This window comes from Salvelinus alpinus, chromosome 15 (assembly GCF_045679555.1).
Source record: "Salvelinus alpinus chromosome 15, SLU_Salpinus.1, whole genome shotgun sequence".
In the NCBI taxonomy this organism is placed as follows: domain Eukaryota; kingdom Metazoa; phylum Chordata; class Actinopteri; order Salmoniformes; family Salmonidae; genus Salvelinus; species Salvelinus alpinus.
In genome coordinates, this window is record NC_092100.1 from 19293511 (window position 1) to 19314042 (window position 20532).

At 39.6% G+C, this 20532-nt stretch overlaps 2 protein-coding genes across 6 annotated transcripts in view; one reads left to right on the top strand and one right to left on the bottom strand.

Moving 5' to 3' along the window:
• The window catches only part of LOC139539655 (ankyrin repeat domain-containing protein 13C-A), a 58033-nt gene extending 52568 nt beyond the window's left edge, over positions 1-5465 (bottom strand). The window contains exons 1-2 of one of the 3 annotated variants that reach the window (XM_071342802.1): positions 4764-5465; positions 2772-2813 (exon numbers count right to left, since the gene is read on the bottom strand). In XM_071342802.1, coding sequence (XP_071198903.1) covers positions 2772-2813; positions 4764-5142 — 421 coding nt within the window. In that variant the 5' untranslated portion in view covers positions 5143-5465. The remainder of the gene's footprint in view (positions 1-2771; positions 2814-4763) is intronic. The other 2 variants (XM_071342803.1, XM_071342804.1) reach the window with 2 other exon arrangements.
• A 3776-nt stretch (positions 5466-9241) lies between these two features.
• On the top strand, positions 9242-20532 carry LOC139539657 (cystathionine gamma-lyase-like). Of its 3 annotated transcripts, none has more exons than XM_071342809.1 (12): positions 9242-9382; positions 13963-14118; positions 14754-14835; positions 15006-15101; positions 16431-16540; positions 16983-17117; positions 17356-17413; positions 17518-17595; positions 17890-18042; positions 18432-18553; positions 18801-18853; positions 19155-19482. In XM_071342809.1, exons 2-12 carry the CDS (start codon positions 14053-14055, stop codon positions 19336-19338), a joined length of 1137 nt encoding a protein of 378 aa, XP_071198910.1. In that variant the 5' UTR covers positions 9242-9382; positions 13963-14052; the 3' UTR covers positions 19339-19482. The 3 variants fall into 3 exon arrangements, with proteins under 3 accessions (XP_071198910.1, XP_071198907.1, XP_071198908.1); XM_071342807.1 differs by lacking the exon at positions 9242-9382 and adding an exon at positions 19581-20532 and having other exon boundaries at positions 13826-14118; positions 19155-19293; XM_071342806.1 differs by lacking the exon at positions 9242-9382 and having other exon boundaries at positions 13824-14118.

The window sequence follows — 20532 nt, forward strand, 5'->3', positions numbered from 1 at the left end:
ATAATTGATAGCCAACTAGCAACAGATTACCTCTACAGTCCGAATCCATCATATATACAGGCAGTAGCTGGGAAACTATTGATAAAAGAAAGTCTCCATCGGCAATCTGGTCAGCTCAGCAGAGTGCGTGCGTGCGTCAGAGGCAGTGGGGCTCTGCCCAAAACACACCAGTGACAGGAGGGAGGAGAGGACAGGGCCGGAAGAGTTGTACTAATCTGATGGCCGCACGCTTCAGTACGTGCGTTGGCTACAGATGGGGCACTTGTCAGAACCACCCAGCGCTGTAAATGTCAGCCCCTTTCAGACTAGAGCCAGGCACATCCCCAAGTGGCTTGCTCATTCACCCCCCTATGTCTTTCTTTCTCTCCATCATCTCTTACAGGAGTGAGGTTGCACCATATATTGGTTGGACTTCTTAATAAATTAGCCTAACTAATATTTGGGCTTTCTCATCAGTCTTCTAAATACAGACTGAGCTTTACTGCTTCCTGATACCGAGGGCCTTTCTCTGTTTTGTGAAAACGTTCCTTTTTAGTGTGCTTATGATATGATGCACTTGCGTGTCAGATTTCACTGGCTATGGACAAGCTCAACCTGGTACCTTGGTACCAAACACGCAACTCGTTATCCTGGATCTCACAAACATTTTTGAGGTGACCTGTCATTTTGTCTCTCTGGGCAAGCAAAGCACAACTGGACAGGAGACACAACAGGACAGGGTGCCAAACAAACACCACCCCTAACAACTGCCAGATATATAGGCAGCTCAGTGATGTTCTGTTGCTGTATGCCAAATAGGGGAATCCTCAAATCCATCCAGTATTATGCCGCATTCAGGATTCAGCCCATAGCTTTATGAGGTGTAGAGAGAGGAGAAAAAGGAACTGTAGATACTGATATCTAAACAAATATCTGCAACAGATCAACTGTACAGATATGGGCTTGTATGACAGATCTGACTCTTCAGACATACTACACAATCTTCAGTATCAAACATGTATCCTAAAGTTATTCCCACGGACTCCCACTAGTATTCATCATGATTCTACAGTGCAGGGAGAAGAGAGGTCACACTCCATGTATTAAGTGTTGACATCCAGCTCCTTATCACAAACAGGCCATCCTTTACAGCAGTGATTCCCAACCAGAGGTACAAGGACCCCTAAGGGCCTATCCACAGGGGATACTTGAGAAGACTCATGAGACTTAGGCTTACTGGTAAAATGCACATGAGGGGGTACTTCAGGTGTACTCCAGGCAGAGCAAGATTCTGTTGGTGGTACAGTAACCAAAAAAGGTTGGGAACCACTGCTTTACTGTATGTTATAGAGACTAACACACACACACACACACACACACACACACACACACACACACACACACACACACACACACACACACACACACACACACACACACACACACACACACACACACACACACACACACACACACACACACACACACACACACAGCAGTACAGTGTCTCCTTCCAAACAGAAATCCCAATAGGGAGGACCACACCCACAATATGAGCTCATGTTGTTGCTATCGCCTGTCTAGCCAATACATCTCTAGAGGATAGGGCGGTGTCATAAGCTAGGGATAGGCTAACGCATTACTACAATCAATTCAACCACTACACTCTTAGTTGGGTAGCAAGCAAAATAGTGATAAACGGTACCTATATGTAGAAGGAATGAGATTTCCATGTACTTTCAATCCAGTTGTGTTTACATCTGACAAACAAGCAGTGAAAGGCACACAAGGAACATACGCCTGGATAGTTCACTGAAAGCCCCTTAAAAAAATGCATAAATCTTTTAATAGCATGTACTGTAGTCTCCCAGTGAAATGAAATGTAGGCATCTAGTCACAATGGGGCATTGCATGAATATTTTACGCAGAAGCATGTTTCTAGTAAAGCCAATATAACTTAACACAGCACAAAAAGACCAACGTACTGAAGGGTTCTACAAAACCTTAATAGCAGTCGTGATCGCTCTACTTTGTGCTCAAACTACCCACACAGGCTATACATTATCCCACTGTGAAAATACATAAACAAAACTATGTAACTTCAGTAATATGCAACAACCAAAAACTGATGAGCTGGGATATGGTCTCTGCCTGGATAATTCTGGGATGAGATTAGCTAGCTTTGAACAATCTAACTTCGAACAAAATCCCTTTATCTTCCTTGATCCAGAGAGATGATCACTGACATTAATGATCTGCAAGGATTCATAGCAGTCATAGCAGATTACATTTAGGAAAGAAAAATCTCTAGTCATTTGTACTGCTAATCATCCTCACTGCCAAGTTCCATCTGTCAGGGTATGTGAGCCAACTGTCCAACATGTATCCATCTCAATCATAGATAAGGAGCAATGCATAGCCTCTTTTGTGCAGCCTTAGATTCAATAGAAATTATGCAATCTTCACTATTGTCGAGACAGTCCGTTCCAGCACAGAGTCCACTTTAGAGGTTTTAGTCTGAAGGACTATGTCCATTAAAAAAGGGGTTGCCAGTGCAAAACTATTTTGGTCAGTTATAAATCCATGAGCTCCTATTTAGAAATGCATGAGCATCCTGCCTTTTGGGGTTTGACTCTGAGATCTGCGATCGGTGGCAAAAGTCTATAGCACTTTACCCTCCACAAAGGGACTCAGGACCAGACAAACACACACGTCAGAAACCTAGGCCTTCATGCCAGACAACAGACACTCACCATACACACACACCCTAATGAAATCTGTGCACTACTCACCTTTGTGACCCATCATGACAGCGAGGTGTAGGGGTGTGTTTCCTGAAGAGGACAAAGAAAATAGAGTTTAGACCACAGGAGGTTGGTGGCACCTTAATTGGGGAGAACAGCCTTGTGGTAATGACTGGAGTGGGATCAGTGGAATAGTATCAAATAGATCAAACATGGTTTTCAGGTGTTTGATGCCATTCCATTTGCTCTGTTCCGGCCATTATTATGAGCCATTCTCCACTAGTTTAGACTGTGTGTTACAGACAGGCCTGCAAACAGACACTCTAAATATCCTATCAATTCCCATGCCCATTATTTACATAGCCTAACCAATATGTAATTGAATCTTGGAAAAACTGCTGTATTTGGTAAAGCAGTAATCCACTATGGCTGCATTTACACAGCCAGACAAATTCAGATATTTTTTTCACTAATTAGTCTTTTGATCAATCAGATCAGCTCTGAAAAAGATCGGATTTGAAAAGATCTAATGTGACTGGTCAAAAGACCAATTAGATTAAAGATCAGAATTGGGCTGCCTGTTTAAATGCAACCTTAATCATATAGAAGAAGGATAGTGTATGTGTGTGTGTGGTCAGTCTCAGAGAATATAGTGTAGACAGGCACAAATTGCACCTGTTTAAAAAAGGCAGTTAACCTTATAATATTATAACAATACTGTACACTTAAAGGGCCCCATATAGCCTACACCCAATAAATGAACATGTAGACAGACAAAAAGTACCCTTCTGTAGTAAACTAATGAAGAAAAGCCACAAACACTGACAGCATGAGCAAAGGTCTGAATATGCACAAGTAGAATCCTACTGAGAAAGCTAAAAACCCATCCCCATAGCTTCTCCCAGTAGACAGGGTGGCCACATGGCAGGCATCTAGAGTATAACAGGCCTCCCAGTAGAAGCCCTGATGTGACAAACTTCATAGAGGGCCTAGGCCCAGCTGAGGTTCCCAGATGAGAAAGGGGAGTGTCCAAGACTGGCAGATACCTCAGTCTCAGCCTGCTTATTTTTAGACGCTGCATAACTTCAGGTTGGTTTAGAGATTCTGCAATAATAATAATCTTATACAACTTTAATAAACAATGTGAAACAATGCAGTATGGGAGGTCAACATGGACCAGTCCACTTGAACTGGGATAGCCTTGCCATGCACAAGGGGATGTAGAACCAGCCCTATCGCAGCCTGCATCACCTAAAATGTGCTGTAAGTCAACAGTGGAGACTGATCAAGTTCCTGGTCATGCTCAAATGGATATGGTCCAACACACAATCAACAGACTCACCATACTGACACTACCACAGTAGGCCAAATGGAATATCAGCACTAGAGAAATTCCCATATCTTCCATAGCCTAAATAAAAACACTACACTAATTTAGCCTAGCTAGCATGTGATATCAGTCAAATTCAGATATTGCTGATTGATTTGCATTAGGTGTGCCTGGTTTAGATTTCTGTTAGTCTTTGAACCTGCGTGAGATTGACAGCTTCCCTGAAGTATGGCAAATCTCATTAATGGATGCTTTTTTTTTTATCATTGTATAGGTTGTTGTTGTCCTCACCTATCCATTCCTTAAGAACAACTTCCAATAAGAACAACTACAAGCTGAGCTGGGTAGGCCTTGCCAAAGGTAGTGGAGGCGGAGGAACCGGCCTAGTGACATACAGCAACATGGAACTCAGACACATATCAACAATGTGTTGTTTTATATATTTTTTTCATCTTTATCATCCTTTTTGGGATGCGTTGGTCATCCCAAGGTGTTGGCCTGAGGGAAACGGTAGAGCAATGTCAACCACCCCAAAAATAAATGATGTAAACCAAGCTGGAAGACACACAAGCTCGTCTACAAAGCTTGTTTAAATTGATAATTTAGTCAGCTGAAAATAAGATGAAACGATAAATGCCGACGGTACCGGTATTTCCTAGGTCAAATAGGCTAATTTGGAACATAGAGATAGGGAGCCATACGATTCTTACCATGGAGATCTTTCTGAGCAATATTCTGAGTTCGAATGAGCGAGGATAAGCGCCGGACATCCCCTTTGAATACACATTCATGGACTGGAAATCCTTCGCCGGTTCTGATTACAGGGTTTTTGTTGTTATCCTCGATAACGTCGGCGGTTGACAATGTGTTAGTGTTTGCATTTATCTGCGATTGCTGATTCTGATGTTGCTGCTGTGTCGATGGAGATTTAACCAACTTGTGATTGCTAAAGATTTTACTTGCTTTGCCCTTATTAGTCTTAGTTGAAGTAAATGTCCCAGTTGCAGCCTCTTCGTCCGGTTCCAGTAAATCCTCTTCTTTGCTCGGTTTATGATCCTTGCGGAGGGAGCGGATCTTTTCTCCGGTCATTTTCTAAACAATTGACAGCGGAGGAGAGGGTGCCGTTGACGATAACCCTCTGGGCAAATATATGTATTACGCTGGCAAAAATGCCGGTGGTAGTCTAGATCACCCAAAACCTGTAAATTGCACAACATGAAAATCCTATATTATTCGACGAATAAAAGGAAAAAAGAACGCAATTTAAAAAGGGTAGCAAATACTCCGCAATAACTAAGTAACTACAACTATTTTTCCTTTTCTCATAACCGAAACTGTCCCTACATTAGCGACTCCTACAGAGTGCATCATTTGACTAGAACGGAAGATTCATCTGCCATCTTCCGCCAGTAGTATCGCGAGAGTTTGCAAAGGTTACAGTATATGTAGTTGAGGAACGCTCAACTATGCTCCACACCGTTCTCTATCGAGGCGTATCTCGGGCGGAGTTGAGTTTCGATAACTCGTCACGTGATGTGCTAGCAACAACATTGAGTCACCATTAGTCAGTACTTGTAAAAAATATATATATATATTATTCTAAAAAAAATATTGTACATATGTTTGTCCTGTACAACCGCGGTCCTTCCATGGGGTGCTGCATTCATACTTTTAATAAAAACTTTTATCGAATACAACCACCGACTTGTTCCTACTTTGTGTTGCTCAAATGGAAACGTAGCGGCCTTGACATACTATGTAACTGAGATTAATTTTTACAAGTATCGACTGATGGTGACTCAATGTTGTTGCAAGCAAATCGCGCGAATAGTTATCAAAAGTCAACTCCGCCTCCATTTAAGAAAACGGAGTTGATTGTTCCTCAGCTACATTACCAGGGGGTGTTGGGTTAATATACATTATTGGTTGTTACATTCTCTGGTGTTACATTTGGGGATATTACAACAAAATAGCTACAATGTTACTTCTCATAAAATGGATTGGCTACTAATGTACACGCCTACAATCAATGATGTTACAATTACTCATTAAATGGAAAAGGTGGATACCTAGTCAGTGTTACAACTGAATGCATTCAACTGAAATGTGTCTTCTGCATTTAGCCCAACCCCTCTAAATCAGAGAGGTGTGGAGGCTGCCATAATCGACATCCAAGTGTTCGGTTCCCAGGGAACAGTGGGGTTAACTGATTGGCTACTAGTATGCACATTTAGGCTACAATAAGTTCTCAAGTTGTACTACAAGTCAAATTCTAGCATTTTCATAAAGTAAATAGTTACAACACTTGGATTGAGTCCATTCTCATATCTCATTATGTCATCATAGCACAGATCAAGAGTTTATAGATTTGCTTAACTGTCATGGTCAGTCAATCAACTTTCCATTCTGATGCAGATATAAAAGACACTGAGTGTACAAAACATTAAGGTGTCGAAAGTTGTCAAAAGTGTTCCACAGGGATGTGGGCCCATGTTGACTTCAATGCTTCCCACAGTTGTGTCAAATTGGCTGAATGTCCATTGGGTGGTGAACTGTTCTTTATACATACGGGAAACTGTTGAGAATGAAAAACCCAACAGCATTGCTGTGCGCCTGGCACCTACTACCACATACCATTAAAACTAACTTTAATATTTTGTCTTGCCCATTCATCCCATGAATCAAACAAACTCTTAACAAAACTCCCCCGGCTAGCCAGAATAGATTACGACCCTACACTTGTTTACAGCTGCACTGAGGTCAGACAGACTTCCTGTTTAGATTAAGAAACCACAGCGCCTGCAGGAGATATGGCTCAGAAAATGTACCTCAATCGGGTGTTGTACTCAGAATTGTCCCATTATACCAATTGTTACACTGACAAGATTGAATAACTGCTAAATAACTAGCAGTATTTCAATCTTATTGTGTAGTAGTTCGGTCTGAACATTAACATGCCTTGCAGTACGGTTTTGGAAACCTAAGGAACATATTTTTCTTATCAGCAAGAAAACAAGAATAACAAATTAAAAGGTTAAATTACTACATGCCTTTATAGGGTTAGGGTTCCCACACGGCAATATCTCCATGTTACAGCACTTGTTTACAGAAGACAAATGGAAGTCAGAGGTGACCACCTGTGCTATTTAGCCATCTAGCGTGCTCAAACACATGTGGAAGCCTATCCTATCCCAGTGTAGCTGTAAGCAAGTGTAGGTTCAGAATCTATTCTGGCTATGCCTTGGTTAGAAGATACCTTCATGAATAGAGCTAAAGGTAGTTAGCGTCTATGAATGGGCTAATTAGAAAAGGTGATAGACACCTGCTTGGAAGACACCTAGAGATACAGATTTCAAGCATCTAAATAGTGCTTATATTGGTTCTCTTTTGTGGATTTACCTTTGGATTCATTAGCTATTTTAATCCTTTTAACCAATTTTTTGGCCTTTTTGTTTGATTTTCAATCAATATCAATTAGAACCTGTCTATGCTTACTTTGATAGATTGCCTTCTTTACCATTCAACGACAAAATAACTGTGACAAACATTAAGGATTACTTCAAAATGGAGATTGCCTCAATAGCACTGCCCATGCTGTCACAGACGCTATAATGGCACAGATACTAGAAGGACTGTGGATCTACACATTTCAAAATTTGACTTTTTATAGTCAAACTGTCTTGACTAACACAGGGACTGAACAACATAGCACATTGTCTCCCCCTGTGTCACAGGAGTGGAAATAGTTGTGTGATAGAGAAAAAACGAAAAGAATTATCACAGCAACATCTTGACTCTCCCTCATAGCGTCAATGGGAGTGTAATTGTTGTTAGTTGTTTTTGCAACATTTAGCTTTTTATGTACTAAGACAAAAAAACATACAAATGTGTTATAATAACTCTCCTGTTTTTGTTTCTCGTGTTTTACATTCAACTGAAAATATATATGTGGAAAAAAATACACACATAGCCGTCTTCAATAAATTGGTGGTGTAAATTTTAGACTATGTTCAAACTACATAAATTGTACGTAATGTACATATATATATTTGTACGTAATGTACATGTGTATAACATATTTGTATAATGCAGTCTACTCTTCCTCCTATTGGCTCAAACTACGCATCATACTATTATTGGCGTGGCGAGAGAAAATCCTGCCAGCGGGGGCGCTCAAGATGGTGACATGAGAGGGTGTAACCAACATTTCTAGCTGAGGAACAATTTTAGTTTTTTTTTCTCACAAAGTTTATAGTTTTAGACTGCAGTTGCAATTTGTTTGTTTTTTCACAAAAAAATGATATCTAACCATACAATGTAGCTATTTTGAATGATTTTGTAATGAATCAAACCATTGAAATATATTTTTGACGATTTCCAACGAACAAGTTAGCTATCGAAAAGTTTCAGCGTGTGTAGTTAAGTTAGCCTGCTAACGTCTTCATAGCTAGTAGCATGGAATCAGGACATGATCAAACTGTTGCTGAGATAATGGATGTTGAAACTTCCAAGGAGAAAAGAGGCATTGTTGAAACTCACTCATATGCTTGCAGTGTAAAAAAAGGGGGGTGAATGCGATTCATACCCGAATACCCCAACCAAGGAGCAACTTCCAAAGAAGCTGAGAAGTGAACCATCAATGAGCCAGCTACAGGACAACATCGTCCGCATCCTCGTGGCTAAAATCAAAGAGAGCGCAGATGACATGAATTTGGTGATAAAGAACACTATCACGATTGTTAACCTGAAGAAATCGATTGATTTCAATGCTGAGGAAGTAAACACTCTGAAGCAGCAGAACGCAACATTGAAAATTCAGGTTGCAAAGCAGGAGAAGAAACTCACTGAAATGGAGTCAAAGGTAAACGAGAATGGCTGGTATAGTCGGAGATGGAATCTTCGAATTTATGGAATAGCAGAAAAATCTGACGAGAACATCAAAGCAAGTGAAGGACATTTGCAGGGCAATAGTCCCGGAGGAGGAGCGAAATGTTGTTGCAGGTTCTCTGGATGTAGTGCACCGCCTGGGTAGGCTGAGAGATGGGGAAAACAACCAGCCACCATGACCAGTGATCATGAGATTCATCTCCAGGACAGCGAGGGATATGACATGGAAAAGTGCAAAGAAAAATGACTATTTAAAGAATAACAACCTGAGGTTCAAGGAGGATCTGACAGCATTTGACAAAGAAGCTCGGAATCGTCTGTGGCGGATGATTGAGAGAGCAAGGAAGGAAGGGAAAAGTGCATACTTTGCGGAGCTACGGGTTTTGATAATGGAAGGGAAATTCACGCTGACGCCTAGCTTGTTGACTGCTCGACTTATCAAGTGAGTTGTGCAGGACTGAGTTTTATTTGTGTCTGATAAAACTATATTTCTTGAGGAATGAGCATTGTTTGTGTGAGCTAAACTTTTTTTATCAATTTTTTTTTTTATGGCAGGTTAATTCGCAATGACACTTAATGTTAGCTTGATGGCTATTCGTTTTTACCAATCTATGGTACAATGTTATTTGCAATTGTATAAAAATATAATTTAGGTCAACCACTTGAGTGGTGCAAAGGACTGTTTTTATTTGCAACTAGTAAGAACTTTTCTTTTTGTGAGAACCCGATTCATGTGAACGTATGTAACAGTTTAACTTTAGTCAGTCCCCTCGCCCATACCCAGGCGCGAACCAGGGACCCTCAACAACGTCGCCCACGAAGCATCGCTACCCATCGCTCCACAAAGGCCGCGGCCCTTGCAGAGCAAGGGGAACCACTACTTCAAGGTCTCAAAGCGAGTGACGTAACCGATTGAAACGCTATTTGCGCGCCCCACCGCTAACTAGCTAGCCATTTCACATCCGTTACACGTATACAGGTTTAATATTCTTCATATAGGCACTGTGATAGTAAATGTCAATTTCTGTTTTTTCTATTAATGCCAGGGGAATCCGTAATATATATATTTGTATTGTAAGGGTAAGAGTGCCGACTTTTATTTCGTTCAAGAAACTCATGCCTGTTCCACAGATGCTGCGTTTTGGAAGTGTCAATGGGGGAACGATATTTGGTTTTCATTTGGTACTAATCGGTCAGCAGGTGTCGCTGTTTTAAAAGGCAACTTTAAGGGTCATATATTGAGTCATGAAGCAGATAATACAGGGAGATGGATTATACTATTGGTAGATGTCAACCACGTTCAATTCATTGTTGTAAATACTTATGCTTCCAATAACAATTCAAGTAACTGTATTTTATTTAGAGACATTGAGAGGAAAATAAGTAAAATTATGTCTAAATTTCCATTGGCCAGTGTAATATGGGGTGGAGATTTTAATACAGTATTACATGATAATCTAGATAGATGGCCTCCTACGGATAGCAATTCTGTTTGTGAGATAAGGAATATATGTCTACGGTTAGGTGTTCTAGATATTTGGAGACATAAGAACCCAGATAAGATTGTTTACATGGAGTACCAAAGATGTATCTATACAATCCCGTATTGATTTCTGGCTGATATCTGAAGATATGGCTGACAAGGTTGATACAGTCTTGATTGAACCATCGATTTTAACAGACCACAAAGGGATCTCAATAAAGATAAATATGCATGGTTTGTCAACAAAAAAAGTTTGTAAATGTTACTGGAAAATTAACAAGACTTTACTAGAGAATTAAGTATTTAAGAAGGAAGTAGTAGGAATTATTGATAAATACTGGAATTGTGCCTGTGTTTATGAGTACGTTTGGAAGTTACTGGGAGCTAATGAAATTTGATATAAGGCTTTTGGCTATTTCAATGGGGAAAGAAATTGCTCGTGCCAAGAGAAAGAATATGACATCATAAAGGGAATAATGGATTATACTAAAAAAACTGAACTAACTAATCAGGAATTACTGGAGCTATCATCATTGCAAATGCAGTTAGACTGTATCTACGAGGAAAAGGCCCGGGGAGCGTTTGTAAGATCAAGACGAAAATGGATGGAAGAGGGAGAGAAAAATACAAAATATTTCTTTAATTTAGAAAAAAGGGCAGGCAAAAAGACTTCCATATGTAAATTAATGATTAATAATAGTCCCAATGAAAATCTTAAAGAAATCTCTCAGCATGTTGCCCAGTTTTATCAGAATCTGTATACATCAGCCCAGTCAACTTCCAATATGGATCTTTTCTTAGACAATGTAGCAAACATTGCTAAGAAGATAGATAATGATTTCAGGGATTTTTGTGATGAGTTTTCTGAAATTGAGATAAAAGACTGTATTAAAAGCCTTAAGGACAATAGGTCCGCTGGAAATAATGGTTTAATAAGCGAGTTTTATAAAGCATTCAATGATAAATTGATTCCTTTCATTCTTGCTATGTTTCAAGAATCAATAGAAAAAGGGGAGTTACCGGCTTCCTTAAAGAAAGGTGTAATTACTTTGATTCCCAAACCTAATAAGGATACTCTTTATATAGACAACTGGAGACCCATTAGCCTGTTGAATAATGATGGGAAATGATTTGCCCTTGTATTTGCTAAGAGGTTGAAACAAGGCTTGCATCATGTAATTGATTAAGAACAATCTGGTTTTGTGCATGGTCGACACATTAGTAATAACATCAGGTTGATCTTAGATATGATTGACTATAATGACCTCATCCTTGATGATAGTTTTCTTATGTTTGTTGATTTTTTAAAAGCTTTTGACACTGTAGAACATGAGTTTATGTTCAAAGCAATACGTTTTTTTGAAAGCAGTCCAAACTTTATATAGTGGTTGTACTAGCTCTGTAAAATGAGCTCACGGGACATCCCAAAGAGTTGATATTGGCCGTGGCATTAGGCAGGGCTGCCCAATTAGTCAATTTTTATTTTTATTGGTTACTCAAATTATGGCTTTTCATATCAAGAAAGGTCGTTTTCAAGGTGTTTCGGCACTTGGCAAGGAATTTAAACTATGTCAACTGGCTGATGATACCACCATATTTTTAAGAGACAGGAATGAGGTTTCTAAAGCAGTTTCCTGTATTGAAGACTTTTCCTTGGTTTCGGGTTTGAAAATTAATATCAATAAGTCAGTCTTATTTCCACTCGAGGATTGTGTTTTACAGGAAGTATATGGTATCCCAATTAAAGATAAGGTTACTTATCTTGGAATTGTTACATGCAAGGATGAAAAACAAAGGAGTGAATTGAACTTTAACCCCATTTTTGAGAAAACAAAGAAGAAATTGAACCTCTGGTTGATAAGAGATATTTCGTTACACGGTCGGGTTTTATTATCCAAAGCTGAAGGGTTATCCAGATCGGTTTATGTCTCGTTATCACTTGACTTACCCCCTAAAATTGTAAATGACTTAGATAAGATTCTTTATAATTTTATTTGGAGGAACAAGCCTCACTATCTACGAAAAGATTTTCTCACTAATACTCACTAAGGAGGTCTTGAGGTTTTAGATTTCAATACTCTAAATAATACTTTTTAAATAAATTGGATTCTGAAGTATGTTAAGAACCAGAACAGTATTTGGAATGTCTTCCCTAAGTATTTATTTGGTTTAGAATTTTTGCTTCGATGTAATTTTGATATTGATAAAATCTCAGTCAAGTTGGCCAAATTCCATAAGCAGGCAATTTCAGCTTGGACGTTAGCGTATAAACACAATTTTTCCCCTCACAGATACTTTTTATGGAAAAACAAAGATATACAATTTAAAAATAAGTCTTTTTTTTTCATAACTGGTTTGAAAATAAAATTATTTTGGTTGGTCAGTTACTGAATAAGGATGAATATCTACTCTCATATGGGGAATTTCTTGATAAGTTTAAAATTCCAATAACCCCGAAAGAATATGCAATTGTTTTTGATGCGATTCCAAGGGGGGTTGTATCTCTTTTTTTTTTTCCTCTGTGTTGATGTAAGTAACATAGATTTACATTAAAATATATTAATTGGCAATATTCACATCAAAGATAAATGTAGTAATAAACAGATTAGGAATATTGTTTGTTACTACAATTCCCTCAGCAAGATTCTTTTGGTCAAATATCTATGGTGATATACAATGGGGGAAAGCATGGAAAATTGCTAACAAATATTGTATCAGTAACAAAGTAAAGGAAGTTTCATTTAAAATGTTACATATAATTTATCCTGTGAAACATGTTTTGGAAAGATTCAAGCTGAATATGGAATATAACTGTTATTTCTGTGGAATGGAGAAGGAGACCATTTTGCATTTGTTTTTTGCCTGTATTTATAGTAGAATGTTTTGGATTGACATACAGAACTTTGTTACAAAAAAAATAGGACCGGTTGTACTATTTAATGGTTTTGATATAATGATTTATTTCAGAAATTCTGACATAGATACAGATGTAGTATATTTAATTCAACTGCTAATAATACTAGGTAAATTTCATATTCACAAATGCAAATGGTCTAATTCAAAACCTAACCTTTTTCACTTTATAAATGAGTTTTAACAATATGGCACCACTTTAACTAAAATGAAAAACAAAAAGGCAATTAAAACTTGTATTATTAATGAATATGATTTGTTTGTTTAGGATTCCTGACAATGTAAATAGTTTGTATGCTTGTTTACATGTGACTATTCCTCTTTTGTTTGTTGATATTTTTATTTTATTTTATTTTTATAAAAAATCCTGCCAGCAACAAAATCAAATAAGCCACGTGCAAATACGGGTGACGTGTACGGGACTCCCCTTTTGAAACACCAATCGGTGGTATCCTCCCCTTATAGAGAGGCTGTGATTGGGCTAGACATTATATGGGTATTACACGTCGTCGCTTATTCACAGTTCAGTTTCCATTTAGATTATTCAACGGTGAAACATACACATCCTGTAAATTACTCTCAGGGAACCGGACTTGATTTGTAACATGGCTTCAAAACACCAACAGAACGACTTGCCTGCAGGGTTCCGCGTGCAGTTCAAATCTTTCGCAACAGAGGCGATCCATGTTGGTCAGGAACCGGAGCAATGGAAATCTATGGCGGTGGTACCACCTATTACTCTGTCCACCACGTTCAAGCAGTATGGACCTGGAGATCATGCTGTAAGTTATCTAATGTATACCATTAGGCTAACGTAAAGACCGTAGGGGAACTAGTAGGAGCTACCTGCGGAACTAATCTGAAATGTTTTGAATGTGTATTATGACCTGAAATGATAGTAGCCATCATCATCATTGTATATCGAGCAAGAGTTTTTCCCTATGTACTGTATCTAGATAATTTATGTCTAGCAGTAACCCTATATAGGACCAGTAGCCAAGGCCAGCAATAACCTAGGTGTCTGGTATCGAGAGGCGTTCGTTCAGTATGGGGTGTCATATCGGTCTGGGCGGTGTACTGAACCGGTCAGGTTAAACGAATTTTCAGGGTTAATTAAATATTAATATGTATGACATACTGTAGTAACACGGTACTGTCTTTTGTAGCATCTTTCCCTGCCCAGAACGAGCTTGGCACATTTTGCACTTATTCATGAGTCAGAATGTTGGTTGCACAATGTCTTAAAGTGATGGGAAATTACCTTTTTGTGATGAATACTGAAAGTGTTTGTGTTTACGATTGGTATTACTTTTAACGAATAATTAATAGCCAGATGATCAGTAGTATCAGCATCTGTTTATTTATGAAAGATGTGGTAAATGTGGGCTCTCTGAATGTGGAATGTTGTCTTCATCAGGGTTTTGAGTACAGTCGGAGTGGAAACCCTACTAGAAACTGTCTGGAAAAAGCTGTTGCTGCTTTGGATGGAGCAAAGTATTGTAAGTGTTCATGTCTGACACCACTACCTCATCAATTTGTATCTAATAAAATATAACAAGTTAGAGAATGTAGGCCTATAGCTTACAGGTAGAAAATACCGCTATACATTTAACTAGACTCCTGTTTACAACTTGAAGAGAATGTATTCTTAACTGGGAATTTTCTGTAGGTTTTGCTCTTGCTTCCGGGCTGGCTGCGACTATGACCATCACTCACATGCTGAAAGCTGGAGATGGCGTTGTCTGCATGAGTGATGTGTATGGAGGTAAGACATGGCCCAAAGTGTCTGTAAAACTGTCTGGAGAACTACCAAAAGGTAGACAAATGTTGCCAGTGAAAGAGTACACACATACAGTTGAAGTTGGAAGTTTACATACACTTAGGTTGGAGTCATTAAAACTTGTTTTTCAACCACTCCACACATTTCTTGTTAACAAACTATAGTTTTGGCAAGTCGGTTAGGACATCTACTTTGTGCATGACACAAGTAAGTTTTCCAACAATTGTTTACAGACAGATTATTTCACTTATAATTCACTGTATCACAATTCCAGTGGGTCAGAAGTTTACATACACTAAGTTGACTGTACCTTTACACAGCTTGGAAAATTCCAGAAAATTATGTCATGTCTTTAGAAGCTTCTGATAGGCTATTTGACATAATTTGAGTCAATTGGAGGTGTACATATGGATGTATTTCAAGGCCTACCTTCAAACTCTGCCTCTTTGCTTGACATCATGGGAAAATCAAAATAAATCAGCCAAGACCTCAGAGAAAAAAAAATTGTAGACCTCCACAAGTCTGGTTCATCCTTGGGAGCAATTTGAAGCACGGGGGTGGCAGCATCGTGTTGTGGGGGTGCTTTGCTGCAGGAGGGACTAGTGCACTTCACAAAATAGATGGCATCATGTGGAGGAAAATTATGTGCATATATTGAAGCAACATCTCAAGACATCAGTCAGGAAGTTAAAGCTTGGTCGCAAATGGGTCTTCCAAACGAACAATGACCCCAAGGATACTTCCAAAGTTGTGGCAAAATGGCTTAAGGACAACAAAGTTAAGGTATTGGAGTGGCCATCACAAAGCCCTGACCTCAATCCCATAGAAAATTTGTGGGCAGAACTGAAAAAGCGTGTGCGAGCAAGGAGGCCTACAAACCTGACTCAGTTACACCAGCTCTGTCAGGAGGAATGGGCCAAAATTCACCCAACTTATTGTGGGAAGCTTGTGGAAGGCTACCTGAAACGTTTGAACCAAGTTAAACAATTTAAAGGCAAGGCTACCAAATACTAATTGAGTGTATGTAAACTTCTGACCAACTGGGAATGTGATGAAAGAAATAAAAGCTGAAATTAATAATTCTCTGCTATTATTCTGACATTTCACATTCTTAAAATAAAGTGGTGATCCTAACTGATCGAAGACAGGGAAGTTTTACTAGGATTAAACAATCAGGAATTGTTTAAAACTGAGTTTAAATGTATTTGGCTAAGGTGTATGTAAACTTCTGACTTCAACTGTATTTGTAAGTATGGTTTGATGCATACAGCCATTACCATGAAACGGTAATACATGATGCCTTTTTCTCTACAGGCACCAATCGTTACTTCCGGAAGATTGCTACAGAATTTGGCTTGGATGTCTCCTTTGCTGATTGTACCAAAATCGAGTTGCTCCAGGCCGCTCTTAAGCCGAACACAAAGGTAAGTGGAATTCTAAGTCTGCTTAGTTACCTTATGCTATTGATTTATTTTCACCTAAATCTCAAGTTTGAAAGAACCCAGGTTTCAGGTTTCCAGGCTGTTGGTGTGAGAATAGATGTGTCATCCAGCATCAGCACTACCATTTCGCTTTTGTTCTTCATGTTAAGTGCTTCACCCTGAGCTTTTCCATGAGTCATGGCATCATCAAGGAGAAACTTCACTGTGACTTGTCTCTCCAGTCCATACATGCCCATAGTTTAATACCTAGATCTTATAGATGTACGTTTTTGATTAGGAGCCAAAACTATGAAACTCAAATGACACCTGCTGCTACAAGGCTAGATACTGTATATGATTGATATATACTGTATTACCTTCCACTCAAACTAATTTGTTCATGAAATTCTGAAGGGATTCTCTTTTATTTTCTATCTTCATGTAGTTAGTATGGATTGAGACTCCCACCAACCCTACCATGAAGGTGGTGGATATCCAGGCCTGTGCAGCTGTGGTCCACCAACACAACAAGGATACCGTGGTGGTCGTGGACAACACTTTTATGTCAGCCTACTTCCAGGTATGTAACAAGTCTATCCTGCCTTGTATGCGTTGTTGGTTATGTATCTAGATTGTTGGTTCTGCATTGCCACGTTCAGCCCAGGGACCGTTGGAAATGAAAACCTTAGTGAATTGAATTAAAATGGATGTGTTCCTTCATTTCACGCTCTCGGGTTTAACACATCCAGTCATTTCCTCTTCACATAGTGTCATTGATTAACCCGAATATACTCCAATGTGTTTCTCTTGCTCTTTAGCGCCCCTTGGACCTCGGAGCAGACATCTGCATGTATTCAGCTACTAAGTACATGAATGGTAGGTACATTCTGTCTGTACATTGATGTTGACTGAAGAGAATTTCCACACAAATAAAATCAGTTTACATGGGAGTTTTATTTTTTTTCTTATTTGATTGACAGGTCACAGTGATGTTGTAATGGGCCTGGTGTCTGTGAATAGTGAGGACCTGTATGACCGACTGAAGTTCCTACAGAATGGTGAGAGATGGATCAATGGCAACTGGATAAAAGCTATGCTAAGCTGACACACCCGCCACATTTTTTGCGTACTATGATTGAAGCACTTGAACTTCACTGTGAAGCAGTTGCTAAATTTTTGTGACTTACTTTTGCCCATCAAAAACCCACACATGCTCGTGATGCCAGGGCTTTCCACCAATTATAAACCACTGATAAAGAAGGCTTTGTGTGTTACCATGTTTGATTCTTTGTCTGAGGGGCTGATTGGTGTGTTGTGTAACGCAGTGTTCTTCCTTAATGTACCCTGACAAGCCCTGGGAGCCGTACCGTCCCCCTTTGACTGCTACCTGTGTAACCGTGGCCTGAAGACCCTGCACCTGCGCATGAGGCAGCACTTCAAGAATGCCCTGGCAGTGGCCAAGTTCCTGGAAGCTGACCCCAGGGTGGACAGAGTCATCTTTCCAGGTGACGGGGAGGGTTCTCTGTGGATGTCAAACTGTAGTACTTCTGTATATTGCATAACACGCATGTTTTAACTGATTCAGAGGAGTTTGGTTAAATGTTGAAGACACATTTTAGTTGAATGCATTCAGTTGTACAACTGACTAGGTATCCCCCCCTTTCCTTTAACATGACCTGCTTTCTGGGCAAATAGGTGATGTAACAAAAATTTGGACAATGCATTCACTTTGGTAATTCCCTGGGCCAGTAGAAGCACATGTATAGTTAAACACATAGCATATGCCTCTCCAGTTACTCTCTTATTCTCTGCGCTTGAGGGGACCGCACCCGGTGGTTAAGGGATTTAACAGTCGACTGACTGGTTTTCCTCTTATTCCCCCTTCACTCTGTAGGCTTACCCTCCCACCCCCAGCACGAGCTGATGAAGAGACAGTGCACAGGCTGCCCAGGGATGATCACCTTTTACATAAAGGGAAAACTGGAGAATGCCACCACCTTCCTCAGCAGCCTCAAGGTAATTAGAGAATTGAGACGCTCACGTCTGATTCACAATATAATGCGAAGGCGATCTCTACTGGACTGGTCTGGTTACGCTGCGTACACCGTAGTTGCTGGAACAATGCTGGAAAGAACAGTGGGAAAAGAAACTGCATGGTTCGGCTCTATAGTATGAGGCATCATTGTATTTTACTACAGTATGGGTTGTGAATTAAATCACAGATGGACACAGTAATAACATTTTGTGCTGTTTTTTATTTCAGTTGTTTGCACTTGCCGAGAGCCTTGGCGGTTATGAAAGTTTGGCAGAGCATCCGTAAGTATTCCTACATATCATCAACAATCGTAATATTGTAACTGCTATGATATTTAGATTCAAAATGTTGTCAGCTGAACCAAGAAATTGACTGTAATATCGAAATATAAAGTACTTTGATTGCCTCACTTTTGAACAATAATGCCACAAGGGGGCAGCAGTGGTCAAGAATAAATATTTTATTTATATATATAATAATACATATTACTTTGAAGTTTTGAAACCAACTTTTTAAACATAGTGCCAATAGAAATGTATTATTTTTTCATTTTTAGCGATTTTCTTTTTCTTTCCCTCTCAGGGCGATAATGACCCATGCGTCTGTTCCAGAGAGTGATAGGGCTGCCCTAGGGATCAGTGACACGCTGATCCGTCTGTCTGTGGGGCTGGAGGACGAGCAGGACATCATTGAGGACCTGGAACAAGCCTTGAACGCCGCGGTATGTACACTACCATACAATACACTACACTCTGCCTGCTCATAGCATACTCCCTGAAAACAAGTCTCTAACCTCAGCTAGCCTAGCACCAAGAACCACTGATTTCTGGCCATTGCGAAGTAGGGTAGCTCTGTCAAATCCAGACAAATGGGACCTGTTCAGTGATTATAATCACTGGAATATTTTGTCCCAAACACATCCATAGTACATCCACTGAACATCCCATTGCCCTCGACTATCCTTACCACACAAATGGTTGTTTCCATCTTTTTGTTTTCTTTGAGCAGCATCCGAATAAGTAATGTCTTCACGACGTCCCAAGACCAGCGGTTGTCTGTCGTCAGCGTGGCGGAGCAAAGGCAAGAGTACGCAGTGTTTCTAGCCGTGTACAAGGAGAGAGCAGCGAGATGGTGCCTCAACACAGCACACACAAACTGTATTTATGAATGCACTCATCAGGGGAAAACCTGCTCTTTAAACATACGCTTTCTTCATTAATTATTGATAACCTTTTTTATCATCAATTCTTTGAATGCTGATTTTATCAGGAGGAAGTATTCCTACATTTTATTTCTTGCTGCTTTTGCTGTGTGTGTGTTTTTTGTTTTGTTATTTTTTTGTTTGGATTGCGTTGATGGGGCATTGTGAATGACGGTCTTATTCAATTAAAACTGGTATTCGGGACTTTCAGGAGTAAGGGAAAACAGCATTCAGTTGTCTTTCTGCTTCATATTGTTAAACATGAAAACTAATGTACGGTACATTGAACCATGAGAAGAATGTCTTGCTCTGTAAATGTCGGGACAGCAGTTTTGATTAAATACAACAGTGTCTGGATCTATCAGATGTATGCCTAGTAAAGGAGTCTTAAAGGAAGTTGGCCCATGAGGGATTGCCAACTGCATGCTTGTCCTTGCCTTGTGTCAAAATTTTTAGTGGAATCACTCGCTCAAGAGAATAATACTTGTTTAATGTACAAAGTTCCAGTGGTATTGCTGAACTCAACCCACAGGCCTGTTCTCAGATCAAAACACCCAATGTCAGGGTTACTAAGGTCTAACTAAGAACCGACCAACCCCACGTCGTGTTGGAGCTCTTCACTCAGTTGACAGTGTTATCAATCACATATCATACTTACTGTATCTCTGATTGCTACGCAAGTATGTGCTTCAATTGGGAAAGACCATGTTTGATCAATGTCATCTGTGTGACCAAACTCATTAAATTCACTTCGCAGTA